General features: G+C 48.1%; 1 protein-coding gene across 47 annotated transcripts in view; it reads left to right on the top strand.

The window, feature by feature from the left end:
• SORBS1 (sorbin and SH3 domain containing 1) overlaps positions 1–26291 on the top strand; it is a 221890-nt gene that overhangs the window by 98513 nt on the left and 97086 nt on the right. For 34 of the 47 annotated variants that reach the window (XM_034663007.1, XM_019808499.2, XM_019808483.2 and 31 more), the window contains 4 exons: positions 8093–8147; positions 12561–12629; positions 15441–15536; positions 17546–17674. In XM_034663007.1, the coding sequence (XP_034518898.1) occupies positions 8138–8147; positions 12561–12629; positions 15441–15536; positions 17546–17674 (304 nt within the window). In that variant the 5' untranslated portion in view covers positions 8093–8137. Of the gene's footprint in view, positions 1–8092; positions 8148–12560; positions 12630–15440; positions 15537–17545; positions 17675–26291 lie in introns of those variants that run through there. The other 13 variants (XM_011235436.3, XM_019808494.2, XM_034663005.1 and 10 more) reach the window with 3 other exon arrangements.

Genomic DNA, 26291 nt, shown 5'->3' with positions numbered 1-26291 from the left:
ACCTACTCTTGTAAGAAGTGTCTTCCCATTTTCATAACTGTTCAATAGTCCACCCAGGGGTGTGTGTAGCCATGTAATTGGTCCCCTGTGACTGAACACCAGAGAGTGTCCAGGTTTTCACTATTATTGGTAAAGCCATGAGAAACATCCCTGTGTAGCTTTGTTGTCATTTGGGGTTCTTTCTTTGGCTAGATTGAAAGCACAAAGGGATTGAGGTGTATAGCTCTTGATGTGTTATGCTCAAAACAGGGGTAACAGTTTATAGTGTCACTGGCCATGTAGGAAAATTTCAGTGCCTTTGCTTTTGTCCACACCAAGTGTTAGTGTTTTTAAATTTGTGGACTAATTAAGAAGTGGGGGGGAAAAGTCATTATTTGCATCTTTTCTTTTCTTTTCTTTTCTTTTCTTTTCTTTTCTTTTCTTTCTTTCTTTCTTTCTTTCTTTCTTTCTTTCTTTCTTTCAACTAATCAGGTTAAGTGAACATTTTCTCATGGGTTTGTTTGTTTGCATTTTTCTTGGAATTATTTCTTCATGCCTTTTTATTTTTTTTCCTGGGAGCACAGTATGAGCGTACTGTAAGATCAGGATATTAATCCTCTCTATTATGTATGCTGCAAACCATGCATTTTAATACATAGATAATGTAACATACGATTACAAGTTATTATCCAAATTCTATTGTCTGAAGCTCAAATAGTACTGTATTTGTAAGACTTGAAACTATTTGGGGGCTGTATTTTGCTTATTGGCAATTGGCAGAATCAACTTTGTATGTTTATTTAAAGGCTTCATTTAAGTATAAAAGATAAAACATGATTGCAGGTGTATTGGTACTTAGCTTTCCAGCTCTAGATCTGACCCATCTCTGGCAAGGTCTGAGATGAGAGTGTGATGATTTTAGTGGGAACTTGGGCATCGGATTTCTGAATTCTGTGATTGAAAATTGGTCTTATTAAAATGAGTTCCTTATCAGCATGACTTCTAATAGGGATTAAAAACAAAACTAAATTTAAAAAGCCAAATAAAAACCTGTAATTTTTGTTGGGCCAGTGCATCTGGTGACTAGGGTTGGCATTAAAGGTTAGGGAAGTGAGGAAAAGGGTTTTAGTGGGAAGAAACCACGAGATGAAGGACTTGGAAAGGGGAGCTGTTGTTCAGGGTGCAGCAGGAGTGACGGTCTGGTACCGTGGGGTTGAGGGCTTACTGAGTACCTGGGGGAAGCAAGATGGAAGACTCACTGGGACCTTATCTTACACGCATGATGGTGTATTCAAGAATCTGGACCTCAGTTTTTAGACCAGTGTTTCCCAAATTGCGATATCTGAAGTGAGCTGAGAAGTATGTCACTGAACATTTGAAAATATTAGCGTTCATTCCTTGATACTCTGTCCCATGCAGAACTTAACTCCTTTTCTTTCTGTGGTCCTGTACCACTTAGCTCAGATTGCAAGCAGAGGGCTTCCCATCATATTATATTTCAGTGGGACATGTTTGTCACCTTGCAGCTCTGCAGTGGCCTCAAAGACCATAGCTGTGTGAGTCACGCTGGTCTCCTCTGGACAAAGCACTGTCCTGGGCGCATGGTAGGCCATGGTGGGAGAAATACTGTTTGAATGGTGTCGCCAGGCCTGTGTCTTAGCTACCATTATTCTTTTCTAGGAGGTTTGGTGCCTTTTTTCCTTTTGCCCTGTGCTGCCCAGCCAGCCCCTCTGAGCTCACAGGGGCTCTGTGGATTGTTTTCCCCATGGAAATGTGACCCTTAGGAAGTCTTCCACCGCTACAGTCACACTGTGGCACTCCATGGCTGTATAGGGTGGTTCTGAGGCTTCTCAGGCCATTGTCATGGTCTAGGAATGAGGTGGTGGAATACAGTGTACGTGTGAGGTTGGAAACTCTGAGGTGGCTGAGGCGCATGACTCATGAAGAAGGAAGACTTGACTAGACCAGGCAGCTTGTCAGGTGTGGGGTGAGAGGGGAGTGACAAGGGGAAGAGGAGAAAGCAGTGCACGCTGACTGGCGTGTGTGAGGGGCAGTGATTCACTCCACCGTTAACTGGACACTTGCCAGGCGCCATACCAGATGCTCGATGCAGAGATGAGCAAGACCCGGCCTTGCCAGGTAGTGCTCACAGTCTATCAGGCTCAGTGCATGAGGCCTGATTGGAGGGGCAGAGACAGACTGGAAGGCAGGGTGTGGGCGAGATGAGGATCGTCACAGCCATCTTGTCACTGGTTATCTGGACTCGGTGTTCAGTGAGTAACGGGGTGATATTAAAAGGTTCTAGAAGGGAAGTGACGCTGGCCAGTCTGTGCGTTGGCTGTGGAGGACTGATTCTCCTTTGGAATTCTTTATCCATTGCCAAGAGGCCAGAGGCTGCAGGTGGCCCGAGGAGGAAGAAGGATAGGGGGCTTAGTAGAAGGAGTAAAAAGCAAGACAAAGGGAAACTTTTTCTGAATCTCAGTTTTTGCACCCCAGTGAGGCTGTGGGTTGGATTTCTGGTTTATGAGCCTTTATTTATTTATTTTTTTTGGTAGTCGCAGAACCCAAGGAAAACTCGGGAAATATAAATGAATGAAAATCAATAAAAGCACAGGTGTCCTTGTTGAAGTGAAAGGTGGGGAATGGGTGGGTGGGTTACCAGCACTATGGCATGAGGGGGCTCATGGAACCTCCTTCCAAAACAGGCAGAAAGCCAGGGAAATGGGCTAGGTAACCTGCATGGATCCTTTTGGCTCTCATATTCCAGATAAAAATCCAGATAAAATCTCCAAGGAAGTGAGCTTGAAGATAGAAAGAAATGAGGACCCAGTGTGGGGTCTTCTAGGTATGTAGACTCCTAGAAGAACTGTGGAAGCCCTGATCCAGATTCTGGCCAGAATCCTCCTGGCCTGATGTAAACCAACCCACAATGACACTTAGAAACTAGGACCAAAAAGTGTTTGTGGGAGGAAGAAGGAGTTAAGTGTTTTAAATTCAGTGGAAAAGGTCAGCGAGGCCCTGACCAGTGCAGAAGCCAGTGTTGGGCTTGGCCGTGTCTGCACTGGAAATCTTTCTGAAGGCCATTTCAGATCATTGGTTAGAGCGGAAACCAGTTGGAGAGAGTCCAGGAGGAAATGAGAGGATGTGGGGGATGGCCTTTCTGATGTGTTTTCCTATGGCTTCCTCTCCAGAAGCATTGGTCTTTTCACAAAAACCTTGTGCTTGTTGTGTTTTGAGCCCCCAGCTATGTCATGGGATTCCAGACCTAAGTCAATGTCAACATTGAGTTTCTATCTTCCTCCCTCTTGAAAGGCAGTGTCAGTGACTCTGTATATCCTTTCTGGCTTTCTGAAGAACCTTCTGCACCCTCTTCAACAAGGTAGAGAGTACATTTGGAGACAAACGAGCATTAATAGAGATTGAGAAGAATGAGCTGTTGAAAAATTGGAGAAATTTGACTTTGCTGTGTGGGTCAGCAAAGTATAAAAAACAAGAAGGCCAAGCATTTATTCTGGGGCTTTGTGAGCTGTCACTATTCTTTTCGAGTCATTGGAAGGAAGTAGCTGCAAATATATCAAATCAAGTCCCAGATTGGATTTCAAAGCCAGAGTATAAGCAGGGTTTGGTTGGAATGGGAGCTAGCTTGTTTTTAGATAGCTATGTTGGAGTTCAGGAGGGTCCTGGTTATCTTGAAGTGAAGACTCCAAAATTAGGTTCTAAAGGCTAAATAGAGACAAGGACAGAGTTCATGACTGAGCACCCACTGAGTGCTTGGTCCTGAGGTTGATCCAATGTCTCTGCTATGGAAACTTAAAAGTGTGTGTGTGTGTACACACACATGTCCTTAGTACATATGTGGGGAGAAGCATTGGAAGCCAAACACTATAGGGCATAGGAGAAGCTGGAGCACCTTTTGTGAGAGGTCAATCCAAGACTCCTTCTTTTCCAAGAATCTTTGCTGGACCCTGAATTCATTTTTATGGACAAACTCAATTCTTCCCTGTCATACATCCCTGAACCATCCATATAAGGAAGGACCTTCTTTCCTTCCCCAATAAACAACCCATATTTAGTTATTGGATCCTATTTGAGCTGGAAGCATGAGTATAACTTTTGCTTTTTAGTAATTATTCACTCTGTGTCATCAGGACTTATCTCAGAATTATAGGGTCGTGGAATTAGGGAGGGACGATGCAGAACCATTAATTATCCAGATGCATTCTTAACTTGTTGTCTGGCTACTTTACATTTTGTTCTTCTGGTGGAATGCCTGTGTTGATGCTGTGGCCCTTTACCGAAGTACGGTAGGTCCTGACTGCCCAAGCTTGACCCTCGCTGGCCCACCCAAGCTGTTGACACTGAGGAGGTCCCGCGATTTATGGGGGCGCGGAGGTGGGGATAGCTGTCCACTTGGAGCTTTATGGTTTTGCCACTAGATGGCACTGTTCATCTTCTTGGCTTTTACCCAAAGGTGCCTGCCTCCTTTGGAGGCGACTTGTGGGAGAAATTCCACAGACCTACCGTCATGTTCTCAACCAAATCAAACCCTTTACAGCTTAGCTTTTAAGTAAATATTAAGTGTCAGGGGGTTTTATGTAAAATAAACTCTCACATTCTACATATGATTTTAATAGCTTACATTATCTCTGAATAAACTGCAGGGACTAGATTATGACTTTCAAGGCTTGCAGCGTGCTGGTCAGACTTCAGTTTGTGCAGCTTCCTGGTCCCATCCTTGCTGCCCTGACTCTGAGTTCTTCAGGTTCTAGAGACAAAACCCTTTGCTGAGCCCCCTGGGATTCAGATCTGGATGGCTTCACTTGAGGAGAGAGAAATGAAGATTCTGCTCTCGGAATGAAACCTTAGGGACTTCTTCCCCCACACTCACCTTGTGCTGGTCAAGATTCTTGGGTTGCAAATGACCAGAAACTGCCTCAAGTGAACTCAAACTGAAAGGGGGTTTATTGGTAAGAGTTTGGGTAGTTCCGAATTTGTGGGAGGCTGGAGAACTGCCCTCCAAACAGAGGCAGGAATTCAAGGAGGCTGAGTAGGATGGAATGCGAGCTGAAATCAGGCCCTGCAATAGTCTGGATAGGCTATAATTGTCTGTAGCCACCACTGGTGAGGACACCGGGCACCATCCTTGGCACAGCTGCCACTGCCGCCCTTGCTGGAGATCTTATTTTAAACTGTCCCCTCCTTCTTTGTGTCACCCGCTGCTGATTCAGTCACTAAATGAGAACATGCCACAGAACCTAAGACCCAAAAAATCTGTGTCCAGAGCAGGTGCTCACCTATGCGAGGTCATCGTCACCCATTACTGTCATGCTAATTCTTAAAATATTAAAACAGTGTCCTAGCACTCTGGGTCCATTCTCCCTCCATCTTACAATCCAGCCACTAACTGGTTAGCACCTGGCATGGGGGTGTCTCCGACAGAGTGCTACGGCTGAACTCTACCATGGTTGCTGGGCACTTGTGGCCAAGTGATGGAGTTTTGGATGTTCTCCCTGACCAGATGTACATTAGATCAGTTTGTAAGCAAGAGTGGGGCTGACACTTAGAAATCACTACTGTCTATGTTGAAAAATACTACATGCACAAAGGACTACCCACGTATGATGGTGCATCTTTTTTCTTTGGTTCATAGGACATTTCCATTCATCTCTTTCCTAGCCTAAGAATGCGTTTGTGCTATGTACTTATTTTTTTTTTTAAAGATTTTATTTATTTATTTGACAGAGATAGAGACAGCCAGTGAGAGAGGGAACACCAAGCAGGGGGAGTGGGAGAGGAAGAAGCAGGCTCATAGCAGAGGAGCCTGATGTGGGGCTCGATCCCATAACGCCAGGATCACGCCCTGAGCCGAAGGCAGACGCTTAACCGCTGTGCCACCCAGGCGCCCCTGTACTTATTTTTTAAATGAAGATGAATTAAATGGAACTGTCCAGAGGGAAGTGGTAAATGAATTATGGAGGGATAATACAATAAAATATTACAGAGCCATTAAAATAATGGATATGAGGACTGTGTAAAAATCCCGAAAAATGTTCATGAAATCTTTGGTTTAAAAAGTAAAACACAAAGCTGTCCAGACATTATGCTTACAACTATATGTAAATGCTACTTCTGCAGATAGAGTTTAGAAAGGACTGTAAAGAAAGAAAATACACATTCTAAGATAGCTTCATGCTTGAATCAAAAGCCCTTCTTTAATCATTTTAAAAGTTGAAGAAAACCTTAATGAAATTATTATTATTTTAAAAATAAAAATGTTTGGATGGTATCATGACAGTCCTTTGGTCCTGGGAGCCAAACTGGGGCACCCTAAAACCGGGATTGGAAGCCAGGAGGGCATGCAGAACACAGCAGGTTGTGTTCCTTCACCGAAAGAACAAATGTTCCCACAGGTTCGGGGCTGTTGAAGGTCACGGACAGTCTTCAGGTGTATTCGACAGAGATGAACTACTGCTGATTTGAACTACTNGGCAGCAGGGGACTTGGAATGATTCCTTCTTGCCCCTAGCATTCTACGCTGTTCCAAGGACAGTGAGCAAGGCAGCCACCCAGAAAGGAAGCCAGTGCCTGGCTTCAATGTGTTAAAAAGGAAACTGATGCATGTCTCCTTGCACAGACCCTCAGACCATGTTTTGGCCTTCTTACTGCAGAATTAATGAACTAGGGAGTTGATTTCCTCTCCCTCATTGCCTCTCTGCAGAGAGACCAGCTGGAGATCTTGTTAAAATGCAGATTCGGATTCAGCCACTGTAGGGTCAAGTCTGAGTTTCTGCATTCTTAGTAAGCGCCTGGCTGATGCCAGTGCTGGTCTCTGGACCACACTTTAAATAGCAAGGGTCTGCATATCCTGAAGTCTTTCTTTTCGGGTTGTCTTTCCAGTATGTTCTCTTAGGCCTTTTTATTCAAAATATGTGCGAGACCCGTACTTTGGAAACGACAGAATATTGTGGAGAGGAATGAAAGACCTACATAAGGGGACAGAGGGTCTGCTGTCATGAATTAGAAAATTCTATATTGGTAAAGTGTTAATTTCCCTCCAGATTGATGTATAGAGTCAACACGATCCCAATCAAAAGTCCAGCACGCGTTCTGTTTCGTTTTTGGTAGAAGCTGGTAAGACTCTCAACTTTGTGAGAACACAAAGGATCTAAAAGAGCCAAAAATGGTTTTTGAAAAAGGATGAAATTGGAAGACTCACACTACCTGATTTCAAGACTTACTCTAAAGCTGGAGTAATTAAGACAGTGAGTTATGGGCTCGAGTCAGATCCATGGAACAGAATAAAGTCCAGAAATAGACCCACACACATATGGCCAATTGCTGAGTGATGGTGTGCTAAGTGAGAGAAGTCAGGTCCAAGAAGTTAGATTCGCTGGGCCAGGTGTAACATTCTAGGAAAAGGGTTAGACTCTGGGGATAGAAAGCAGATCAGTGGTTGCTGCAGACTTGGGAGGAGACCATACTAAAGGAGGGGTGGTCTTTGTGAATCAAGAGAATGCATTCCCCTTCAGCCCAGTGGAGTGCAGAACCTGACAGCCTGGGCCTTCAAGTCCATCTGTCTGTGTCCTGGTACCAAGCCGTGCCCCCCTCCGTACCTCAGTCTCCTATCCGTGTAAACTAATGCAATGTCACTGCTTACGCTCTAGGGTCATTGGGAGGGTCAAATGAATATGTTTCCAGCATCTAGAACATTTCCATGTGTATAATTATATATATATATGTAACTTATTATCCTTTGATAATCATTTTGTGTTGTGATTTTTACCTCTTTCTCCTAAAATTTGGTTCATTCTTTCCTGTACCCTCTCCTTGACCCACATGCATTCGTGGAACTTGAGGTTTTTAATAGAATCTTAGAACTGGAAGAGATCTTGCTTAGTATCTAAACCAAGTACAGGTGACAAAACTGAGGCCAAGGAGGTTGAGTACTGTGCCCAAGGTCAAGGTCATGTTCCTAGGCAGCCAACCAAGAACTTAGAAGCCTGACCAGGCGACTCCTGGTTATATATGGTGTCCACATTTTTCATGCAAACCATGGGGACTTCCTGTGAACCTGCCATTCATCAGTTTTGTTGTGTTGTCTGTTTTCTTGCAGAGCAGTTCGGAGCCCCAGTAGCGGAAGACTTGTCCTGTTGCCACCATGAGCTCTGGTAAGTCATTTTAAACCCCGTCTTTCTCTCCTGGACAAATCTACAGAACTGGGTAGTTTACCCAGATTTCCCACTTACTCTTAAGGCCCCAGCTGCATTTCATTTTTTATTTTTTGAGACCTGGGCAAGCGCCAAAGCTCTGTCATAAGTTGTCATTGCTACTGTCACCTTCATCGTGAACGATTTAAGGAGTGCCTACTGTGTGTTAAGCACTAGGCTTAACATGCACCACGTCCTCACCTTTGTAATATCTCCCTTTCTCTCTTTTTAAACAACTTCATTGAGATAGAATTGGCGTACAGTGAACTGCAGAAATTTTCAGTGTACAGTTTGGTAAGTGCTGACATACGTGTACACCTCAGTGGCATTGTTTAATCCTGGTGACTGCGCGAAAGGGAACAAACAGATTGACTATAATTGCCCCAGGGTGTGAGCTCATCCAACACTTCCTTCATTGAGGCTAGAAGAGCAGTTTGCTCACATTCTTGCTGTGCCTTTGGGAGTAAAAATCAAGACCTAAAGAAATGGCTAGTTTTGCATATTTTTAGCTTAGAGCTGGGGTAGAAAGCACAGGCTAGGGAAGTCAGAGAAGGGAACAGGTCTCTGCTCATTGTGCAGCCAAGAGCTGTCAGCCTTCCAGCCCAGGATTCAAGACAGAGAAATTTCCATTTGGGAATTTAAGGCCCACCTTGGCTGTGAGCGTGCCCTGGAGCCTCCCGAGGCCCGCAGGCCCTGGGGTGTTGGGGCAGACGAGCAGGTAGCAGCTCATTCAGGGGTCTCCTAATTCCGCGTTATGTCTGCAGTGTTATCAGAGATCTCTGTCTTTCCATGTATTGACAGTGCCCTTTTAGCCAAATCCTAAATTGTGCACGACGGTGTGTGCTTAGGACCAAGGAGGCCTCCAGATGGAATAGCGCAGGGCTTCAACTTGGCTTTCTCCCAGACCAACTGTGTGGCCTCTGGCTTGTGGGGGACCCTCCTCTGCATTCTCCTCTGGGAAACAGACATCACGAAAGCACTGGCTCCTTGGGACTCTGTGAGGATTAAGTGATGTGGTTCCTGTGATGTACTATGCCCACCACGTGGCCAGTGTTCCATCCTAGGTTATCAGCTCAGATCTCCTCCTTGCAAGGACTTGGCTTTCCTGATTCCTTGAGCCCTTTTGCTGCACACCTTCTTTCCCCTCCAAGTGGACTTGGGTACTGCCAGGAGCTCCTACTTTGTAACTCATTTTTTCTTTTCGTTTGTTTGGCTTTTTTTTTTTTTTTTTAAACTTCTGTTCTGCAGCCTAAAATTTCTGGATCTTCTATCAGGATGAGCCTATGCTGTCATTGTGGCTCCTGGCATGCCTTAGGGCAGGAGGAGGAAGAAGGGAGGGCGCAGCACGAGGGTGAGGGTGTGGATAGGCCTGTGGGATTCTCCCAGGTTCGCTCTCAGGCGTGGTGCTAGGAGGCATTTCATAGAAAGAGTCCAAAAAATGCAGACCCTCTGACCTGATAATCCCACTCTTGGGAATTCCTGCCTTAATTCGAAGGAAACAAAAACATCACCCACGTGAAGGACACCACGTGTCCGTAGACATGAAGGTGGGGAATGAGTAGGTTCATTATGTGTATTTACTTGGTGTGGAATATTATGCCACCATTAAAAGTGATCATTAGGAAGAAAGCAGCTATGTAGAAAACATTTGTTTTAACCTTCGGTGGAAAGAGAAGCATGAAAATAAAGCATTCATTTTATTCCAAGTTTGGACTGGGCTGCCAGTCACCGGGGGAAGGGCTTAGCCTGTGTTCACTCATTGCTTTCTCCTGGCAAACCTGCAAAAGCCAGCATGGTGTACCCTGTCCCATTCTTCACATGGGGAACCTGAGGCCCTGCGAGGTGAAGGATTTGTCTGCATAACCAGTTCGTGTGTAGTGGAGCTGAGGCAAAGGAAGGCTGTGGGCACCCGCACACTGTGCCTCAGAGCTCTGAATCGGAGATTCTGGAACTATTTTGCAAATTTTCTTCAAGTTTCTCTGTGTTTCATGAAAAGAAAGAAAGGAAAGGAAATGCATGGGGCTGGGCCTGGTGGCAGTTCAGAGGCTGCCCCAGTGCTAGCTTGGGGGGGCCCAAAGTGAGGTCTACAGCCCCAGAGAGGAGGTAGTGAGGAGGAACTAGGGCAGGTGCACGGAGAGTTGCAGAAAGAACAGATGGGCTGGTGGAACCTGTGATACTTCTTTTACTTGGATTTCTGGCCTTCTTGCCAACACCCTCCTTCCATCCATCCCAGAGATGTAGGTATGAGGGAGATACTGACATCTGGGAGGATTAACCTTCGTCTGTAGGTGGATGGGGGCAGCGAGCAGGGCAGAGCCTATGGAGCCTGTGTCGGGAGGTCCAGGCTGCTGTGGGGAGGGGTGGTGGCCCTGCTCGTGTCTGGATCCAGGAGCATCCAGGCTGGCCCCTCAGTGTGCGCCGTGTCAGGGAAGCTGATTATTGAGAGCCTAGGTAGGTGACCTAGTCTCAGCCAGAGGAGACACTGGGGTTTGGGACAGGGCTTCAGTCCCAGCATTCGGGGAGATAGTATATAAGCTATTTCATATAGAATATATTTAGTTTGTATTTATAGACTATATAGGAGCCGTTTTTTATTTTATTTTATTTTATTTTGTCTTTAAGATTTTATTTGACAGACAGAGCACAAGCAGGGGGAGCAGTAGGAGGAGAGGGAGAAGCAGGGAGCCATGTAGGGCTCAATCCCATGACCTGAGCCGAAGGCAGACGCTTAACCATCTGAGCCACCCAGGTGCCCCGCCATTTTTTTATTTTAAAAATAAAAAATGATTCCCCCTGTTGGGGGCAAGAAAATGCCCTGTGGGATGGAGCAGACCAGAGTTCAGACCCCAGCTTAGTGATCTTGGGCAGGCCTGGCATCCTATCTGTGCTTCAAATTCTTATCTGTGAAGTCAGAGTTCCTGGCTCCCAGCTCCAGGGACTGGGTCTGAAGGATAAAAATGAGATGTACTTATTGAATGTTAGCATGGATCCTCAGATCCAGGCAAATAGATGTTTAAGAAACCATAGCCGATATGATTCTATTTGTGGCTTGGTTGATTCTTGGCTGTTGGGGGGTGGGGGTGGGGTTACTCCCCAAGCCACACAGGTGGGACTTAGGCTGCCCTTAGGGCCTTTCACTGAACAGTATTCGGAGAGGTCTCCGTTGACCTAGAGGAGGTGACATTCGCGGTAAGCAAGCGTTGAGGAGGCACAGGATTTCCAGAAGGTAAGGAAAGGGGAGGAGGCATTCCTGGTGTGGGTCGTGCAGGAACTGGGTCTAAAGGTCTGGAAGTCATCTGACAAGCTCAGGGGTTGTGAGGAGATGGGTGTGGCAGGCAGGGGAGGAGGGAAACACAGAAGGAAAAGGCTATAGGACCAATGGTTATGAAAGCCCAGAATCCAGTGTGAAGTGCCCAGGCTTTGTCCCCTAGGTAGCTGCTGGCCCCTGCGGCTTGTTTGTTTGCTTGCTTTTAATTATCAGGAAGATCAGTTAATTTAAATATGATCACGTAGGCCAAGATTTAAGTCACCCAACTTACTAAAAAAATTGTATTCCAAACAATCATTTGTACATTTTGGGGAACTTGGAACGCATTTGTTTCCTCATGGAAATAATATGTATGATTGAATTTCCAACTGAACCCCAATATTTTCACTTTCAAAACAGAAGTGAAATACCGTCTGCTTAAAGTAGAGTTGATTTAGAAGATCCTATGCATTGTCCTGTTTTGTTTTCATCTGTCCTGCACCCTGGGGCTTTTTAACCTGGGTAGGGCCGTGGTTGGATTAGGAGCTAGGAAGTGCTCTCTGGATGCAGGCTGACAGCGGGGGTGGAGAAGGGACAGAACAGAGGCAGGGGGAGCAGTCGGGAAGCCAGGTCATCTCTGGGACAGTAACATAAGAGCCTCAGTGTGGGCAGTCAGGGGGGAAGGGGAGGAGGGGGACAAGGGGCAGTGTCCAGAGACATTCGAGGGGATGGAGAGTGACGAGGGATGTGGGTGGGGTGAAGGAAGGTGTTAAAGAGCCCGAGGTCTCTGTCCTCTGACAGCTCTCACTCTGGATGCTCAGGGATGCCATTGAGCTGGCATTCCAAGTGAGGGAATGAAGCAGATTTTTTAAAATGTCAGAAATGAAACCATAGTGAGGAGGCCGGAGAATTTACATCACCTACCAAATGCTTCCCATCCCCACACAGCTCTTGTGTTCTCTCCTGGTTCAAGCCACGTGGCATTCTCAGAATTCTCCCGTGGTGCCCGAGGGGGCCCTCCCCAGGCCTGAGAAAGCCAGCATGTCCCCAGCATGTCACACACGCAGGACTCAATAAATGTTAGGGACAGAAAATCACAAGCCTTGTGCTCTCTGTCTCTCTTTCAGAATGTGACGTTGGTGCTTCTAAAGCTGTGGTCAACGGGTTGGTGCCAGGCAGCAATGGGCAGGACAAAGGTAAGCCCTTGAGGGGAAGCCATTCTAGATGGAAGAGAGTATGTGCGGCCTGGGCCGTTGGCCTGATACGAGCAGTCACTGGTTGTATCGGGCTATGAACTGGAGACCTGTTTCCCATGCTGACTGTGAGACTGGGAGCGCATTCTTGCATCTCCTGGGTCTGAGGCCACTCTTTCCCACTGCGAGATCACATGGTAAAACCTGTCCCTCACTCACGGGATGTGAATAACAACAGGTAAGGACACCGACCGAGGCCTTCGCCTGGTGCAAATAGCATTTATCAACCTGGAGTCTCCCTTACCTGGCATTTTACCTTCAGTGGCAGTAAATAGTGACATGTTCATGGTCCTGACCCGGGGGCAAGAACCTGTTTGCTGAAATCAGTTATTTCCGTCGCATTCGTTTCATGTGCATTCTCGATTTTCAGTTTTTAAAAATTTTAGGACAAAAGATTTGAGTGGGAAGTGAGTGATGGGTAAGATGACTGTCGAGGTTCCGTTTGCCCAGTGGTCTCTCCTCCTCAGCCTCTCAACATGGCTGCCGGAGTAGCCAGGCGTCAATGTCGCGTCTGCAGTGTGGTGTGGGCGGAGGAGCAATGAGGTAGGGGCTTGAGTCCCGGTTCTGCTCACAGACGGACATCTGGGGAGGTCCATTATCTTTATGGGTGTGGGTCCCCTTTTCTAGAAAATGAGGGAAATAGATGTTCTACAGTGTTCATTCCTGCTTTAAATTCTGGGTTTTAGTGATTCCATCCATGCTTATCCTACTAAATTTTATGGTATCAAAGAGAGGAGGCAAAAATCCTGTCATTGGGCATTCAAGTCAAAATGCACCATCTCTCAAAGAATAATTTCGGAACGTGACATGTTTGGCCTTTGTTTGTAACTTCCATCTGGTTCAGCCAAGTATTCCTTTTGAGACAAGGCAAAGTGTAAAGTCAGGAGGAGCAGCTGGGAAGGGAAGGTAGAGAGAGGACAGGAGGAGCTGGGGGATGGAGAGCCCTCTTAGTTTGGGGGTCAGTTCCTCTGTGGCAGGAGGTGTTCTGCTGCCTCTCTGTGCCCCTCACCTCCTTGCTTCCCTCCCTGACCACCCTTCTCCACTTTTGGCGTGGGGCTGTGCTCTCAGGGCCTCGGGCAATCTTGGCTAAGTTACACTTAGGGAGTGTTGAAGGGCAGTGCCTGAGGAGTGGCCCCAGGGGTGTGTTTCAGAATCCAGGGAGCACGGGGAGGGCTTGGGGCTCTCATGTTTTTAAAACCTGTGGGGTTGTCAGCCCCATCTCCATGAAATCATCTATGGAGCAGACTTCGGGGGTGTGGGAGAGTGTGGCAGGTGGGTGTGGATTCCACTCTCAGCTCGGTAAGATTCAACCCTTGTTTGGAAGTGAGGCAGCATATGTAACCTGAAGGTCGTCATGGTGGCCTGGGGAGGTCACTGAGCCAGGCTGAGCCCCAGCTTCTTCCCCTCAGAGCTGGCTGACTCTGAGTAGCTCTGAGCCTCTTGCTTCTTCCTCTGAAAGGGTAATAAGAATCTCCCACCAGCCAGTCTGCCACGTGGTCATAAGGAACAGGCAATGGGATCGCTGTGCAAGCACATTTGTATCTCAGTACACGCAGCTCTGTTATTATGGACTCAGTTATCGATGGCCGTGTGCTATGTGACTGCCTTATGAGGTGGCAGTGTGAGGACTGGAAGGTGAGCTCTCCGTGGCTGAGGGGCCTGCCTCCCTCCTGTCCCCTTGACAGGCTCTCCAGCATGATACTGATGCACTAGTGAGGTCTTGCTTCCCAGACAGCCCTTACCCCCCAGTTATTATGTAGATGTGGGTCCAGAAGGCTTCTGAGCATTGCTCATTGGAGTGACCCTGATGCCATAGCACCTGAGCTCCATCTCTGTTTGCTGCCGTTGGAGAGACAGGGTGGGGGGAGGCTTCCCCACAAACTGTGAGGAGGAGGGTTTGGGGATGTGCCACCACTGAGACTCTAGGGGGTGGCGGGGGCCCAGGGAAGCCTTCAGAGGGAGAAGTAGGGGCACCCAGCATATGAGGACAGCAACCCGGTCCACCCCAGGCAGTTCTGCTAGTTCTCTGATGGCCCAGCTGGGTGTCAGGATCCTGGGCTGGGTACTTGGGTGCTGCCCAGAATCTTGACTGTGCACTGGACACCTGGCAACCTCTTGTCCAGGAAAGGCTGGGTTTAAGCAAGACCATCTGCTGCCCAACAGATGGAGGTTCTGATTTGCTCGGGGACAGAGGACCATGGTGGTCAGAACAGGTACAGGAAGGACCCCAGAAGTTGTGATGGTGGAGAAAAAGCCATGATGTCTGAGAGGACCAGGCTGCTCACCGGCTGGTTCCCTTCCCTCCTCCACTCATGGCCTGAGCCATAGCTCTCCTCCTCGCAGCCCTGCCCCCAGCACAGACACCCCGGCATTCTCCCAGGGGGCCCCTTGGACCCTGGGTGCTCTCCCCTTCCTCTATGTGCCAGGCAGTCTGCGTGTCTGGAAATCTCTTTGTCCAGAGCCTTGGCACGTTCCTGGTGTGCAGGAGGCACAGAGATAAACACTGACCAACTGTGTATGGGTGACGGGGGGAGGGGGTGCTGCCATCTTGTCAGGGAACTCTAGAGAGAGAAAGCAGGTTATTTTAAATGACCACATCTACTGCTCTTCTCATTGTTCTTTTCGTGTGGGCGACTTCCTCCTATTGTCCCTGCCCAGTTCCTCAACTGCCTGAGTGTTTCCCAGTTCCTCAACTGCCTGAGTGTTTCCCAAATGTTCTTTCTGGATGCACCATTTACCCTTTTGTGTTTTCAGCAACTGCCGACCCTTTACGTGCACGCTCTATTTCTGCTGTTAAAATAATTCCTGTGAAGACAGTGAAAAGCTCTTCAGGCCTGGTACTCCCTCCAGGTATCTCTCCTTGGGTTGGTTTCTTTTTTTCTCAATTATTAGCAGATCATGCATGGTTTTCCTTCCTTTCCTTCTAACAAAGACTTGGAGGCTTAATTCTTGCATGTTTAGGAGCTCCTCCTTCTCACATCCTTAGCTGGTTTCCCTTCTTCCTGTGCGTGCGTGCGTGCGTGTGTGTGTGTGTTCTGTGAGCCAGCAAGTCTGGAGAAATACTGACAGATGCCTTGCCCCTCCTCTCTTTAGGAGAAGGGTCAGTCCAGAGGCTACATATTACTCTGGCATGGGTCTCTGGTCCATGGGGTATGTGATACATGGAAGTGCATGCATTACATGGCTCTCCCTGGAGGCTTCCCGCTCCCAATACTTTATTTAAAACTTCCGTCTCTCCAAGAATCAATGTGTCTACACAGGGAACCTCTGAGTTGGGCTGAACTTGAAGCAGCTGCTTTAGATGTCAATCCTAGATGTACCGCTGTGCTCCCCCAACCCCCAAGTTCACCTGCGGTCCCTTCCTACCGCTCCTCTCCAAGGAGGGGGTGCCACTCAGTTGTCAGCTCTGACATACAGCTTCCTTCTGTGCGAAATGGTGCACGAGGCCCAGGTGGCGCTCTATCCCAGTGGTGCTGTCCGGAGTTGGGCAGATCTGGCCGTGCATCCTGGAGCCTAGGATGGGCTGGATTTGTCATTGCGCTGCTCATCCTTTTCGTAAAGACCATGAATCAGTTTTCCCAGTACTTTCGTGACCTCAGTCACTTATCCTCTTGATAGGATTGGACAAGTCACGTGCTGGCCAAGGTCACTGCCTATGCTGCCATACATTGTCTTTTTGTGCTTCACTTTCAGTGGGAAGAGGTGCTGATGGGGCAGATCTGTTCTCTTCTGTAACACCAGTGGTCATTCTGTCTGAGTTGCTGGAGAGGCTGCTGGACTGGAAAGGAGGAGAGAGGAGGCTGTACTTCTCTCTGCCCTGGCACGGGAATGGGGAGGAGAGGACGTCTGAGCCTCCATCCTGCCCATCGCCCGCCTGAAGCCTTACCCTGTAATCCCAGTCTTGATAATTTTAGGTCAGAGATCCAGGCTGTGCTGTGAGCAATTGGAAAAACTGAACTGTGGCGTCAGTTAGCCACGCTGCACGGAAGGAAACACGTGCCTTCTAGAACTGTGTGATCGACATCAGTTTCTTGACTCCTCATCACTGGTTTTCCTAGAGGGTGAACATCCAGATCTTCTGAAGCCTATTTTGAAATGCTTCTCAGTGGAATTCTGAAAGATGACCTGAGAGTGCTCTTAGGCTATTGTGAACTGTAGGACAGGTCAGGGTCCAGGGAAGGCTCAGCGGGGGGGCCACAGTGAACGCCCTTCACTGAAGGATCTGGTGTTTCTCATCATTTTCTTTGGTGTGAATTTTCTTCATTAAGTTTGGAATGTGAGGCTCTCACCCATGATCCTTCTCCACAGGCAGCATATCCGTCATCATTTTAAGGGTCTTGACTTGCTGATAGATTTTCTTTTCCTTTTTCCACTGGAGAACTGCAGGAAGCAGTGATTTTTTTCCCCCAGAACAACTTGATTCCCGATGTTGCCAACTTGCTCTTGCATAAGAAGGATGGTCTGGAAGCTTGAGAAATCTCTCATCAACTCTTTCTTGAATTGTGCCTTACTAATTGGTCAGAAGTCTACTCACCAGCCTAAGCCTCAGCTAATAAAAGGAATTAACCCGCTTTCATTTTGAAATGTTTTCAGCTGACAGTTATAACTTATGCAGAACTCATTGTTGCCTCCATTTTCCCCGAACCTCATGATGTGTGGTAAACCTCCAAAAATGGAATTCATCTCTCCCCTCCACCCACAGATTAATTCTCATTGACCATCACATTGACCATAAGACTTTGTGTGGCTGTAAGCAGGTTCATCTCATTCCCCAGCTGTCGTGAGCTGCTAGCTGACCGTTGCTATAATCCTTCGAGAGCCTTGGATTCAGGCTTCTCTTTTGCATCTTTGCTTTTCAGACATGGATCCTACAAAAATCTGCACTGGGAAGGGAGCAGTGACTCTCCGGGCCTCGTCTTCCTACAGGGAAATCCCAAGCAGCGGCCCCACAAGCCCTCAGGAAACCCCGAAACATGAAAGCAAACCAGGTGTGTGACCTTTGTGCCTGGGGGAGGGGTTCGACCCCCACTGGGAGGGAGGGAGTCCCTCATGCTTTTGCTCAAGGGTGTGCATTCACCAGCTGCCTCCGATTCTCCCAGGGGTCCCTTGTTCCATCTGGGGTAGGTGATCAGTGCCCTGAACTACCAGATGCCCCCTTGCTTCAGGCAGAGGCATGGCAGCGGCCACCACCTTGTTAGCTGGTAACCAGAGAGATGAGGAGAAACCTCATTACAGAGCCAGTGGCTCTGCAGACTGCATTCTCAAGGACAGAGGTGGCTTAGGCTCCATGGGAGGGGCGAGGTGAGATGGGCTAGAGGTTAGGTTTCTCTGAGGCCATCCCTGCTTTTGAGAGCTGGCTCTAAGTGGCCAAGCAGGGCTGGGGTGGTGGAGGGGGAGAAGCCAAGGGAGGTTGAGAAGTGCAGGTGCCTGGCTGACCTGGCTCCCAGGAAAAGAGGGGAGGGGCAGGACTCAGGCCTGGGGAGGCAGCCTGACAGCGGAAGCAGCAGAATCAGGAGAGCCATCCCAAGGCCACTGCACCCTAGGAGCTACTGGGGATAGAAGAAGCCCATCTGCAGCCCTCCTCCCATCCTGCTTTACTGTTCGGGGCATCTAGAGACTGGTGTTGAGACCTGGGACTTCGGAACCTGATAGATCTGTGTTCACATCTGGGGCCGTGCAGCTGTGGACAGGACATTCCCTGTCTCAGCCCTAGTGGTGTCCTCTGTAGAAAGGGCTTGATACTTGTACCTGCCTCATAGCATTTCTGTGAGCGTGGAGTGTGTGGTTTTTGCACCTGCCTAGTGGCATGGAATGAGCCATAAGAGGTTAGCTGCTATTAGTAGGTTATGATTCTGGTTTTGATGACCTCTCTAGAGAGGGTTTTCCAGAGCCCCCCCCCCACAAGTGTTCTGGGAGTTGAGAAACACTAAGGTTTCACAGGGACAGCTAGCTTAGGGTGGGGCAGCCCCCCCGCCATCCACTCCATATGGTACTGGTTCTCACACCTGAGCTGCATCAGAATCACCTGGAGTAAAAGGCCAGCGTGCTGGGCCCCAGGCGGGGGCTTTAGAATTTATGGTTATTCCCATTTACAGATCTGAGGTAGGGTCTGAGGGTTTGCATTTCTGACAAGTTCCTGGTCATGCTGGGATGCTGCTGGTCCAAGGATCACCTTTGAGACCTACTGCTATAGGGAAGGGCAGTTTTCTTTCCTTCTTGAAGGAAATGAAGGAAGAAAAGGAGTGAGGGTGAGGACCACTTCCTTGGGACTGGAGACAAAAGGAGGTGGGCACGCAGACTGTGGCGCAGCGGGGAGCAGTGTGTTGTGATGAGATGGAAGTCTGAAGGAAGGGGCCCTTCAGTGGCCAGCATCCTGGAAACTGACTTCCTGTCCCAGCCACCTGGAACTAGCCCCAAGGCAGGTGCCCAAGGACGAAGCCAGGCTAGGGTTTGAGCACAAGCCCTGTTCTGATAATGTCACGCCCTGAGGTGGACTGCTTTTTCCCTGGTCTCAGGGAAGGCATAAGTCGCCTCCGGCACTATAGTTTGAAAGTAGCTTCTTGGCCCTATGTTCCTCAACCCACACCTGACTTTTGCCCCACTGCAGCCTGCCACTCTAGCCTCCTGGAAAGGTGGGGCCAAGGAGTGAAGGCAAAATCATTTCTTCCTAAGGCTAGCTTCATCCAGTCTCTCCTGGCCTACCTGGGAAGATCCAGCTCCCGAGGGTGTTTGGGGAAGAGAGAATCCTCAAGGATAACTGAAAGAAAAAGACCATCCTGCAGCCCATGGCTCAATAAAATGACCTTTTCAAGTGCAGGGCCTTTCCTCCAGGGGTGAAAAGGTAGTGTGAGTGGGAGAAGAGGGTCCTGGAGCTCCCCCTCCTGGTTATCAGGTGGCACTAGCAGAGCACTGAAGGGTAGCCTTCACCCAGCAATCTGTGGGCTTGGGTTTACAGGACTGTGCAGTGATTTGAGCATTTTTAGGAAGCTCTCTGGTCTCTGAATAATTCTATATCTTACGAAACCTGACAGCTAATTTGGGTGAAGAAGTATTTTGTTTTAAAATGCGAATACGCTGAAGAATTAGGGGAGAGCTATCAGTCATGCACACCTCTACAGTAAATCGATTTTAGTAGATTATTTTCCTCCTGGTAAGTGGAGATCATTGACTCCAAGTTGGCAAACATCATTTAGCATCATCTATGTGCCAGGGGCTAAGTAGTCCCTGGGAATTGTGGTGAGAAATAGGGAGAAGGGAGGGAAAAGGAGTGCAATTCTGGGTGCATCAGATGAGGACAGAAGTCCGTTTGCTGCAATACAGTCAGGCATGGGCCGTGAGTCCGCTACCGTGCTTTCCGACTGGGGGGAAGTCACACTTTTGAAACCCAGGTAAAGTATGAAGGACCTGGGCAAGATGGTTTCCAAGCCTTTCTAGTTCCAACATGCTTTATGACCTCGGGCAGTTTGGGAATTAACGTGACACAACAGAATCCCATTCACCGAGGACAAATTCAAGATTATGTACCAGGGCAGTTTGGATGGAAGGGACAAGCTGGGTTTGAGTAGAGGGAAGAGTACCAAACAGGCTGGAATGAGCTAACACTGAAAAAGGATGAGACTCTAGAGATGGGACCTTCCAGGTGGAGAGCTTGTCCTCTTACCGTACTGCTCATTGGCCAGCATCCTGCTGGCACTTTATTGGCTGTGTCTGTGTGGCTCTCCAGCTCTCCTCTTATTCCTCTCTGCTCCCTGCACCTGGGCCTCCGGATGACAACTTTCTTCCTCCCCGCCCCCACCAGTCTCCAGTCCTGTCTCAGGGCCTGGGAGTCCATGGGCCTTGACAGCCCTCATGAAGACAGCTTTCTGCAGTATTTGCAGGCAGCCATGTCCAGCCCAGACCAGGAGCCCAAATATGACACAGCAAGTGTCTCCTCCATGCTTCCTGCTCCCAGTGCCTTCACAGATAGCTGATGTCAGGAAGCGTCCAGCTCCCTCCCTTATCACCCAGGCCAGCATCTGTCCCCTAGCTGCTCTGTCTGCCTCTTCTCTGTCTTGCTCCCTGGCTTCACCGCCTTCCCTCCCTGTAGGCCTACGAGTTGCTGATCAGTTGCCTAGACTGGAAGCTGCAGTCTTGTCCTGGAGCTGCCCAGCACCTTCTTTCCTTACGTGACCTCTTGACACCCACATTTCAGAAGTGTCTCCTGTTTCCTGTTCTTGCTGCAACTCCTGCATCCTGTGAGACACAGTCTACCTCTGCAGTGACACAGCCCTCTGTCGAGGCTCAGCTCCACCACGCACCATCTTTGTGATGCGGGCAACTCATTCAACCTTGGCGAGCTTCAGTTTCCTCATCTATAACATGGGAATGACCTCCGGAGAGTAGCTGGGATTCAGTGGGCTCTTTTACACCAAGATTTAGCACCTAGCGGGGCACACAGCAGGTGTTCTTTGATGGCAACCATTCTAGTTATGCACATCTGGAGGCCTGAGAAAGCCTTCCAGTAATGTCAGCTAGAGGCCGTGAGGGCAGTGGGAATGAAGAACTGGGGGAGGGTGGACGTGTGTTTGGAAGAGGGAAGTGGCAGGGCTCACTGCGTGTGTGTGAGGAGCACCGAGAGGTGGGACTCCCTGCTGAGTAGGCGCTACCTCCCCTGCTTGACCGGGAGAATGGCCATGGTGTTCGTGGAGACACTGGCTTTATGAAGGGAGAGAAAGGAAGGTTGAATTCCATTGTTTGCCATATTGAGTTTGGGGGCAAGGGCAGGGCTTCTAAGAGGAAGCTTCTAATAGACATTTGGAGTTCAGAGTGTGGATTTGGGAACCATGTGCATCCAGATGAATGCAGAGGATGGAGGTGCTCTCGAGGTGGAGTGAGATGGAGCCCTTGGAATTGCCCAGTTTAAACCCACTCTTCAGACTCCAGCCCTCAAGTGGTAGCTTGACTCTGGATCCCCAACCACGGCTTCCTGACCAGCCTCCTAATCTCTGAATGTGGACCTTGGTGTTTGGATCGGAAGCATCTGGAAGGAACCGCAGTAATCTTAACGCTGCTGCCCGGTCCCTGGGAGAGGTATTACCTTATCCCTGCTTCCTGATAGCATTTGCCTGGCCAGGTCTGGGTATTGGCTCTTTTGGTTGAGGGTGACTCCACCTATGTCCCCAGGTCAGGGTGTTACTCTAGAAGAGACAGGGAGTCTAAGGAACTGCTGGGTGTGATACTAAGCTTCCTGTCTGGTGTAGCCTGAAGACCATCAGTTCCTGTGTTTTGATCCACAAGCCAAAATCCAGTTCAACCCTTACATTTTGTTAATTCTGTGCAGTTTTTTCCAATCCTTCCTGCCTGGTTCTTTTTTTTTTTTTTTAAGGTTTTATTTATTTATTTGACAGAGAGGGAACACAAGCAGGGGGAGTGGGAGAGGAAGAAGCAGGCTCCCAGTGGAGGAGCCTGATGTGGGGCTCCATCCTGGGACCCTGGGATCACGCCCTGAGCCGAAGGCAGACACTTAACTACTGAGCCACCCAGGTGCCCCGCTGCCTGGTTCTTGACCACCATGTTAGCTTTGGAGCTAATTCACCTCATTTCCTCTGGTTTGACTCTCAGGTTAGTGCTCTAGAAGTGGCAGTAGCAAAAAGATATCATGAGAAAATTGACATGGAAACAGTTAAAGACACTCTCCACTCAAAATAACTCAAGAGCCCTCTTCATGAATGCCTATACAAGAATGAGGGCCAAACTAAGAAGTTGGAAGGAAAAGTCTCCACAAGAGAACACCCTCACTTCTTCTTTTTTTTTTTTAAGATTTATTTTTTTATGGGGGAGGGAGAGGGAGAGAATCCTAAGCAGACTCCCTGCTGAGTGTGGAACCAGACATGGGGCTTGATCTCACAACCCTGAGATCATGACCTGAGCTGAAATCAAGAATCAGACGCTTAACCAACTGAGCCACCCAGGCATCCTGAGAACACCCTCACTTCTGACACCAAATGCTAGTTGAAGAGATTCCCAAAATTACCCTCAGTTTTCGTGATTTGCTAGGACTCAACTCCTTGAAAGCTATTATACTCATGGTTATGGTTTATTACAGGGAGAGGATAAAGATTATAATATCAGCCAAGAGAAGAAGCTCAGAGTAGAGTCTAGGGAAGAACCAAGCATGGGGCCTTTTGTTGACCTCTCCTAGGGAGTCAGGATGCATCAATTCCCAGCATTGAGCTGTGACAGTATGTTCCGAGTATTGTCAACCAGGAAGTTCTGAGCTGTTGTGTCAAGAGGTTTTATCCCCTGCTCATGTAGCCGATCTCACTCTCCAATCCATTAGGAGGTTGAGCTCTTGATAGCCAAAAGCCCCCACCATAAATCACATTATCGATCTGGCACAAAGACCACTCCCACTGGGAAGACGTTCCAAGGGTTTAGAGATTAATTGCTAGAAGGCAAAGGCCAGACTTCTTTTTGGGTAAGGTTAAATTCTTTACCACACAACTGTAATAAAAAAATAAACACAGGCGCACCTGGGTGGCTCAGTCGTTTGTGTCTGCATTCGGCTCAGGGTGTGATCCCAGAGTCCTGGGATCAAGCACCACATCGGGCTCTTCCGCTGAGCCTGCTTCTTCCTTTCCCACTCCCCCTGCTTGTGTTCCCTCTTTCGCTGGTTGTCTCTCTGTCAAATAAATAAAATCTTTAAAAAAATAAATAAGATTTGGAACACTATTAGGCCCACTTTTAACACCTCCTCTAATTCTGGGATACTCTACTGGAACACATGGAATCTGACTCAGTAAAAGTTGTCCCAAGATCCCAAGAAGAACTGATCAACAGAACAACTTTAAAGCAGACCAAAATGAAATTAGCACTGAATGAGATAAAAGAAAATATCAGGAGGCTGTGGCCACAGGCCAGAAAAGATTATGTATAAAGAAGAGATAGAGGAAAAGATAAAACAAATTATACATGCCGGGGAAAGGCTCGGTCTCTTCAGGGCTGAAAAACCTATCTAGAATCCAATTTTCCTAGGCCTTCCTCCCCCTTCAGAAGCTCTGAGGTAACATTTATTGAAAGAAGCATTTTGACAGCCTCCTCAACCAAAAGTTAATCATTGATGATTAGGTACGTGAAATCTCACCTGCCTTACTTGGGTGCGAGTGCTGTGGGCTGCTGCCGACCTTAAGGTTTCAGAAGACTAGGTAACAGGATGATGTATATTGGGAATTCGGCTCTCCTTTAGTAGAGGAGGAGGAGAGGAATGCCTAGAGAGGTCCTGGGAACTGCCTTTCCTAGGGCAGGGTGAGGGGAACAGTTTTAATGACTTGGAATGGGAAGAAAAAGAGGGTTGATCCCCAAGGATATTATGTTCTCAAAGCTATTTATCAAACAGCAGATGTCAACAACTCTTACTTATTTCTATGCTTGGGGAACTTTTTTCCCTTATGCTTTGGAGTCAATTTTACTAAGCACTTATTTCATGCCAGATTTAGTGTTCATTGCTCAAAAGAGGTAGATTTTCATTTCACAGGCAAGGCCGTTGTTTGCTCCGGGAGTGCAGTTAGCAAGGACTCAAGCTAGGCGGTCTGATGCCAAGGTGGTGGTCCCTTCATGACTAGTGCTTTGGGGGGACAGACTCCTCTTAACTGTCCACAGCACATCTGTTTGTCAGCAGCACCTTAATAGAAGCAACCCAATCAAAAACCAAAGAACATGCAAAGCAATGTGCCCCCATATCCATGTAGAAAGCTTGCATCCTTCACTGGATCGCCCCTCACTCAGAACCTGTTGAGATTCAGTGTGTGTGTAGATTGAATACATTTGATAGAATGACTGGACAGAGGTGCACAAAAAAGAACTTAGGAAGACGGAATACAAGTTGATGGATGCAAGGCAGGGGAGGTGCGGGGACCACTGTCACATTGTGTCACGTAGTGGTTGAGGGCCTGCCGTGTGTAAGGAAATCTCTGGGCCAGACAGCTGGATGGATGCTACAGTGAGTGTTAAAAGTGGTTATTTTTGGGGGCGCCTGGGTGGCACAGCGGTTAAGCATCTGCTTTCGGCTCAGGGCGTGATCCCGGCGTTACAGGATCAAGCCCCACATCAGGCTCCTCTGCTAGGAGCCTGCTTCTTCCTCTCCCACCCCCCCGCTTGTGTTCCCTCTCTCGCTGGCTGTCTCTATCTCTGTCGAATAAATAAATAAAATCTTTAAAAAAAAAAGTGGTTATTTTTGGATCCTTCCCATGCCTGATCTCTGGATCTTCAGCAACCCTGTGAGGGGTCTATGGAGTAAAGATCATATTTAATAGATGAGAAAAAGGAAGTACAGAGTGACTAGCAACCTGCCCTTGGTCACAGAAGCCAGCACATTGCAGTAATGTGCATAAAACTCAAGTTCTGTACATTCCCCAGCTTTGTGATTGGAAAGAGAAGACAAACACCTATGGATTGTGCGTAAGGAGGTGGCAGAAATGTAACCAGCAGCCCACTAAAGGATATACAACCGAAACATGCTGTAACAACTCTGTTTTAGAGGGGGAAAGAAAGCAAAAATGGATATGGAATAGTTAATAGAAAACAGTTTTCCAGAAAAAGGATGTTTTTCGAGTATTCCTTTTATCATGGTTTTCAAAGTGTGGACTATGGACCGGCGGCCTTCGCTTCAGGGGAAACATGTTAGAAATGTCAAGTCAGGCTTTATTTCCCGTCTACTGAGTCAGGAACGCCGTGGTGGGGAGGGGGGACCAGTCTGTTCTAACAGGCGCTCCGCTGATCCTGATGCAGCCAAACCGCTGTGCCTGGGTGCAGATCACCTGAAACCTTTACCTCCGCCTTGCCTTCTGTCCCAACACCTATTGGCTCCCACCACCTCCCTGGAACATAGGTGGCGGATGGTGGGGTTGGTGGCTGATGGGTGGTGGGCGGAATGCTGCCCTGGTTTCTGGAGACCTAGGCTGACTACTTTGTGTTTCCTGGCTGTGTGATCTTGGGCAGGCCGCTCGGCCTCTGTGTCCTCATCCATGAAGTAGAGCGATCACCTACCCTGCAGGCCTGTTGTGTGACTAGATCAAAGACAAAATAGGTACAAAAGTGACTCTCAGTGTCTGGCATTTGGATTGGTGGTCAGTGATGTTGGTCAGTCTCAACTTGACACCTGGAAAGCCCACCCCTCGTCCTTGAGGGACCCACATGGAGATGGGGCTGGGGCTGTGAGACCTGCTGTGTTAATATCTCTCTCTCTCCCTTTCCCTCCCCCCCTTCCTCTTCCTCTCCCTCTCCCAGAAGGTAAGAGGGCGTACAGCATGAAGAAGGAAGTTAAGGGACTGGCTAGTTCCAGAGTTGGCAAACTGGCCTGTGGGCCAAATCTAGCCCGTGGGCCAAATCTGGCCCATGCCTATTTTTGTACACCCCATGAACTAAGAATGGCTTTTAGGAAAAAATGGATAAAAGGAAAATCACAAGAGGGATGGTATTAGATGCATATGAAAATTATATGAAATTCAAATTTCAGTGTTCGTAAATAAAAGTTCTTTGGAACACAGCCGCACTCATTCATTTCCATATTATCTGTGGCTGTTTTTGTGCTAGGACAGCAGATCGAGTAGTTGCTACTGAGACTGTACG

The sequence above is a fragment of the Ailuropoda melanoleuca genome, chromosome 6 (assembly GCF_002007445.2).
Source record: "Ailuropoda melanoleuca isolate Jingjing chromosome 6, ASM200744v2, whole genome shotgun sequence".
Taxonomy (NCBI): domain Eukaryota; kingdom Metazoa; phylum Chordata; class Mammalia; order Carnivora; family Ursidae; genus Ailuropoda; species Ailuropoda melanoleuca.
Note: the sequence above shows the minus strand (reverse complement) of the source record. Positions and strands in the feature narration are given on the sequence as shown.